General features: G+C 38.9%; 1 protein-coding gene across 2 annotated transcripts in view; it reads right to left on the bottom strand.

Annotated features, from left to right (window-relative positions):
* Positions 1 to 711: 711 nt before the first annotated feature.
* Positions 712 to 6,000, bottom strand: part of LOC109465398 (HEAT repeat-containing protein 6-like) — a 19,375-nt gene continuing 14,086 nt past the window's right edge. The window contains exons 20-26 of one of the 2 annotated variants that reach the window (XM_019762629.1): positions 5,670 to 5,830; positions 4,866 to 4,942; positions 4,296 to 4,427; positions 2,744 to 2,911; positions 2,081 to 2,190; positions 1,848 to 1,897; positions 712 to 1,353 (exon numbers count right to left, since the gene is read on the bottom strand). In XM_019762629.1, the coding sequence (XP_019618188.1) occupies positions 1,208 to 1,353; positions 1,848 to 1,897; positions 2,081 to 2,190; positions 2,744 to 2,911; positions 4,296 to 4,427; positions 4,866 to 4,942; positions 5,670 to 5,830 (844 nt within the window). In that variant the 3' untranslated portion in view covers positions 712 to 1,207. The remainder of the gene's footprint in view (positions 1,354 to 1,847; positions 1,898 to 2,080; positions 2,191 to 2,743; positions 2,912 to 4,295; positions 4,428 to 4,865; positions 4,943 to 5,669; positions 5,831 to 6,000) is intronic. The other variant, XM_019762621.1, reaches the window with a different exon arrangement.

The following is a 6,000-nucleotide window of genomic DNA, read 5'->3' on the forward strand; positions in this document are numbered from 1 at the left end:
GCGGGCGAAAAAAAAAACAAGGCAGGCAAAAAAAAACAAGGTTCCTACATTTTAAAATTTTGACTAAATCATGGTACAAATGGTTTTGATTCAGTGGGAACATCACATATACACAGCCAGCATCACATATCACTGCATCAAAGTAAGAAACAAAACATTAAATCAGAGTCTTTTCTTGTCTCCTCTCTTCATAGTTATCTGCCATCCATGTTCCGGCATGGCAACAGACATCTTTGCCCATTTTTGGCATGTTAACCACTGTCAGAAGGCAACAAAATTTCTTGTTTTTTTCCCCAAAATCAGCAGAAAATTAATGCGCGTGCTGATGTCATCCATAAAAATTACCTGCTGTGGTCTAAGTTTGATTCTTGCTCTATTGACATCAGATTGGGAAAAGGTCGTAGTGCAGCATCCCTGGAATGGTCTATATGGGTTGCTGGCTGGGGGTTCTAAATCAAGCATTAGTGGCATACCCCCTACTCATGATTGCACTGTCTGATTATATCCTCCTACTTGTACATCATATTTTTCATGTAAAAAAACAGCAAAGAAGGACATAAAACAATCATTATCTCAAGCAGCATATTTTCCTTTATTACATAGAGAAGATGTGCTTTTGATTGAATAGCACAAAATCATATATAGACACAGGGAATCAAAAACCAGTGTAGAGTGCACTGATGCAAGAGCAAATTGGGGTCACCTTCATTTTTCCAATGTTACAGTAGTGTCTGGATCTATATAATTATAATCAGAAGGCACATTCTATGCAAGGTGCCCTGAAGCTCCAAAATCGATGTTAACAACCCTAGCCACACAGGGTCACATTAGGACATCAAATCCTGATCATCTTTAACAAATGTAACAGAAAGTCTGTGAACCATTTAAACTGTAAATGATTATTCAATGATGATTCAACAGTTTTGACAGTTGTCTTGCGCATGTGAAAAAAAAATGCATTCACCATTGTATTTTAGATTATCATTGGTGGCACAAGCAATTTGAAGGCAGCTGTTTGTGTTAGACCTAGGAAAAAAATGTTCCAGTCCTGAAAAAATTAAGGCTGGTAGGCAGGGATTATCTTTTTTTTTTAGACTTTGGCGATCTTTAGTGATCCAACTTTCTAGTACACAATACAGTAAGACTTGAATTGAGGACACTTGTATGTTCAATGCCAATGTTGGAAAACCGATCATAGAACGTTTCATCACTCAGGCGTCAAATCATGGAGCTCAGGTGTCAAATCATCAGCAAAGATGGTGGACAGGTTCTGGCAAATGGTTGCCTCTTTGTCTGCCAGTTCTTGTCCTGCTAGCTGCTGAATGTGATCCTGTGCTCTGACAAGCTCATCCACTGGAGTTCGAAAAGACAAAATATCAATATCAATCAATCAATCAATCAGTCAGTCAGTCAGTCAGTCAGTCAGTCAGTCAGTCAGTCAGTCAGTCAATCAATCAATCAATCAATCAATCAACAAATCAATCAAATGCTTTATTTGTGAAAACAAACAAGAACTTGTAGCTGTTGCCTAAATTGTGTCTTGCTGTACAGTTTGATTTCTTAACATTTCTGGCATAACAAATTAAAATTGATAAGTTATTTGATAAAATCCACATAAATTACCTAAAAAACAGTTTAAAGTTCAACATTAAAACAATCTATTACAGACTAATATGAAATAGTAACATTTACAGTATTGTACAAGGTAATAACAATAATAACAATACACAATAATATAATAATACACACAGAATACAGAGACAGATTTCCCAAATTCATCAACAATGCAAGTCACATTTCAGGTGGTCATAAAAGTTCCTGGTAAGAATTCCATCATAAAAACGTACCTTTTTTCAGGGTCTCTGTTGTACCTTTTTGTTCCAAACTCTCCCTGTACCTGTGAGAAGCAATAATCCTGGTTTGTACTTTTTTCTGTAGACAGCCTGATCATCAAAATTAAAAAAAATCACAGATTTTCAGAATATAACACATAATAAGTAAAAAATTTCAACTCTTTCTTGAGTTACTGTCATGTGCAATGTGGTTTTTACAGAATTCATGCTACAGAACAGTGAGACACCTGGTCAGGTATGTGTGTAGCAGCTCCCCCTTGTCCTGAAGGTGGAAGTGCAGTCCGGGTAGGTCCTCTTTGCCAGTCAGTCCAGTCAGATGCACCAGGCTACAGCACAGCTGACAACACATTAGCACCAGATGTAAACTCACCCAAACAATTCCCAGCATACAGTAACTGAGATTTCAGATCAGGAAGTGTATTGAGCTTTCATAAGGCCACACCTATTTGATTTGTTGGTTCTCAAATTTTGCCTCTTACTTTTTTTTGTGATCTACAAACAAAAAAGAGCCTGGTTCTGAATCAACTCAAAAATGCTCATATTTTGCCTGCAACAGTTGAGGAAAGTCCTTAACTTCCTACCGGTAGTTGTTACAGTTTTTCCATCTATCAATGCAGAGGTTTGATTAAAAGTTCAAAATTCATTGTTTAAATATTAAACCAGCCTTTTGTGTTAACTTCATGGCTCCTATTGTAGCATTTGGGGCTAAAATAGGATGTCTAGATCTGTATCTATTATTTCATTTCGCTCTGTCGCTTCATATTTTTTCTGACAAAATCTGAGAACCAACAAATTAAATTGGTGTGGCCTAAATGGAACTGTGGAGTGGACTGTATGATGTAATACAATTGTGTTTATACACACAGTCAACCACTTCCTGCCAAACTTACCTGTTCCCTCAGTGTATCCCTGTACTTAAACTCACTGAAGTCCTCCACACGTTCTGTACCGACTAGGGCATCAGCCAGACATCCCCACAGCTCACAGAACTGCTCCTTACTCCCAAAGTACTCCCGATTGGTTGGGACGGTAAGGGCCAGGGTGGCATTGATTCGAACCTGAAACACATTGTGAACAAGTGACTTTAATTCACGGCATAGTCACACTTGTCATAGGTTGCCTGCAGTACAATTTTGATTTTGAATTTTCAAGTAGGGAGTGACAGAACCAACTGTCATCAGCTGAATTTTGTAGAATCCCAAGAATGCCCTCAGTTTGAATCTTAGGCCACATCAATTTGATTTGTTGGTTCTCAGATTTTTTCAGAAAAAATATGTAGCAACGGGGAAAAAAAATAAAAACAGGGCTAGGCATCCTATGATAGCCCCAAATGCTATGATAGGAGCCAAAAAGTCAAAATATCAGGCTGGTTTGTAATTCAAACAATGACAGATGAATTTCAAACCACTGCATTGATAGATGAAAAACGTTAACTGTAACACTGAAGAGGAAGGACTTCCTTCAACTGTTTGGGCCAAAATATGAGCATTTTGAACTTGAAATGTTTTTTTTTCGCAAATCAGAAAAAACAAAGCGGGCAAATCAGTGAACCAGAAAATTAAATTGGTGGGGCCTTATCACATTATGTACATGCATGAGACCAGGCCCTAGGTAACTCTTAGGTTACATGCTTGAATTGTCATGTTTTCTGGGAAAGAAGTTATTCAGACAAAGCTGCAAGCTGACATACTGTGCCTGGCAGCGTTCCCAGACTGGCACGGTTATCAGATAGTCAGTATCAGATGTCTTCTGCAATAAACTCCCCATTTCACCATATGTTTGGAACTCATTTGAATCTAGATCAAAGCTGTTTTAGGATTGTGACCAGGCCCTAAAAAACACAAATTTTACATTTTTGAGTTACCATCAAGATACTATATAGGGACTTACTTTTGTGGTTGAAGGCAAAAGGAGGTTTTCATAGTGTTTTAAATTAACTTTATATTTAAGATTTTTGGTCGGAACATTTTGTAGTAGTAAAACAATGGAAACGTGGTAGTAAAATAATGGAAACCTGGTAGTAAAATAATAGAAACGTGAAATACTATTCTCATGATTTTGGGTTGGACAAAACTAAAACCATAGAGACTAGAGAAGTAACATTTGCAAAACAAATGCATAATGTTTACCTTCGGACATGGTCTGCTCTGTTAATTCTTACTCAAACACATTCACATACATGTACTACTAGTATATGGTGACAGGAGCAGAGCAGACCATGAAATTGCAACATTATGTAACCCAACACCAGTCACCATGGTGACAGACATCAACAAATCATGTCATTGGCCAAGTCAGAGGTCACTGTTTGGAGAAGAAGAAGAAGAAGAAGAAGAGGAAGAAACTGAGCAAAAACAATATGTTTTCCTTCGGTAAACATAAATATTTCAAGAGTTACAGTATTTGGGTGGGGATGGGAATGAGAATGAATCTGTTCTGTACCTTGAAGTTCTTGCAGTCTTTGATGGCCTCTTGCAGGGCAGTGAACAAAGCAGGAGCCCAGGGTGCCACACCCAGGGGCAGGGCAGGGTTATTAAACATGTTCCCCACAGCATAGCAGGCATTCCAGCGCACCTGAGGAAACATTTTATTGAAAACTACAATTTCACATTTATTCAACAAAAGTATAACAATAATGTTAGGCCAAAAAAAGTCCACCGAGGCTCTGTCCTGGCTCTAGGCCTGGGTAGTCCATGGTACATGTAGCTAGCGACAATACGGCTCACGACTTAATAACTTAGTACATACGCACAGTGCCGATTCATAAATTACGCAAAAAGCCAGTATGTGCCAGCTTGTCATATACATCGCTATGTACTGCCGCAAATTCACAATACCTGCTTTGTATTCCAGTGGTTTAATTTTCGGCCAGAATTTTCTTATGTACCCGCGTGCACTAGTGTGGGGGTCTTCAGAGGGTGTCATCCATAAAATTAAGACGGTGTGGCCTTATCTGTTGTTTTTTTTTCAGAGAAGAAAAAAGATTCAAATGAACTGGAGTTTGTATCCCACCTTGGCCATGCCAGTCTTCACACACTTGGTCAGGACCTGGGCTGTCTGTTCCACATACTGTCGGAAGTTGATCTTGTCTGGGTACAAATTGAGAGAAAAGTAGAAAATATACAAAGCACGAACTCAGGAAAATAAGGTAAATATTCATCATTATCATCATCATGATAAGTAATGAAGCAAGAAATTAGAGATTTCAGACTTCTGGGAAGTATTGGACAGTCCCCCATGCATATGCAATCCCTGGCTTCCTGAATTCCCCCATTTCAACTGATGACTCCTGGCCAGACCCTCATTTTCCTGTTGTGTAGTGTACTCTATAAGGTCTCATGAGTTTTTTCCTTACATTGCGACCCATGCATCATGACCAATTTCCTAATATTCCTACAATAAATCTATTGATTTCTGTTATTCTATGCTGAGCACACTTACTCTACATCTCAAAAAAAAACCATCTCCAATGACTTCTTAACACACAATCCCTTTTTTATGGCAATTACAAATTGCACCTAGCGGCTACCCGCAACAGGCCCTCCGCTCCCGCGCCTCAAAACCAAGCCGCATTACTCAAAACACAGGACTGTCCACATCCGACCTAGCGTGCGGCTGCCGACAATTACGTGCTCTTCAATTACAAATAAGCTTCCACTACATTACATACGTTTTTGATCCATTGGTTTGGCTAAAAAGAAAATTCTCACCAATAAAAACACACTTTCATACAGCTGTTTAATTTTTGGGTTGGTACTAGTTTAGGGTGTACACTTGGAGTAATACATGAATTAGACCATAACAAACTGTGCTTACCAAAGGCCTCGGGCCTGAGAAACCTGACCAGGTTCCCCAGAGTCCTGACAGCGTTGGATTTGACCTTGTCATGGTCAGCAGCGCCCTTCAGAGCAAGGTTAAACAAGCTCTGCAGAAGGACGTCTGAGAAGTTGTCCGTGAACTCTGTCCCTAGCTCATCCCTGGACAAAGATGCACAAAACATAGTGATTATAACAACTTGAGACCAATTGGAAACATAGTAAAACATTGTGCCAGGGAGTTTACATCGTCCACCATCTCTGTTAAGTGAAAATTTGATCCCTGTACAATTGTGTGTTGGAATAAAGTTCAATGTTTACTATGATTACTA

Source organism: Branchiostoma belcheri, unplaced genomic scaffold (assembly GCF_001625305.1).
Source record: "Branchiostoma belcheri isolate BF01 breed outbred unplaced genomic scaffold, Haploidv18h27 scaffold1, whole genome shotgun sequence".
Lineage (NCBI taxonomy): Eukaryota > Metazoa > Chordata > Leptocardii > Amphioxiformes > Branchiostomatidae > Branchiostoma > Branchiostoma belcheri.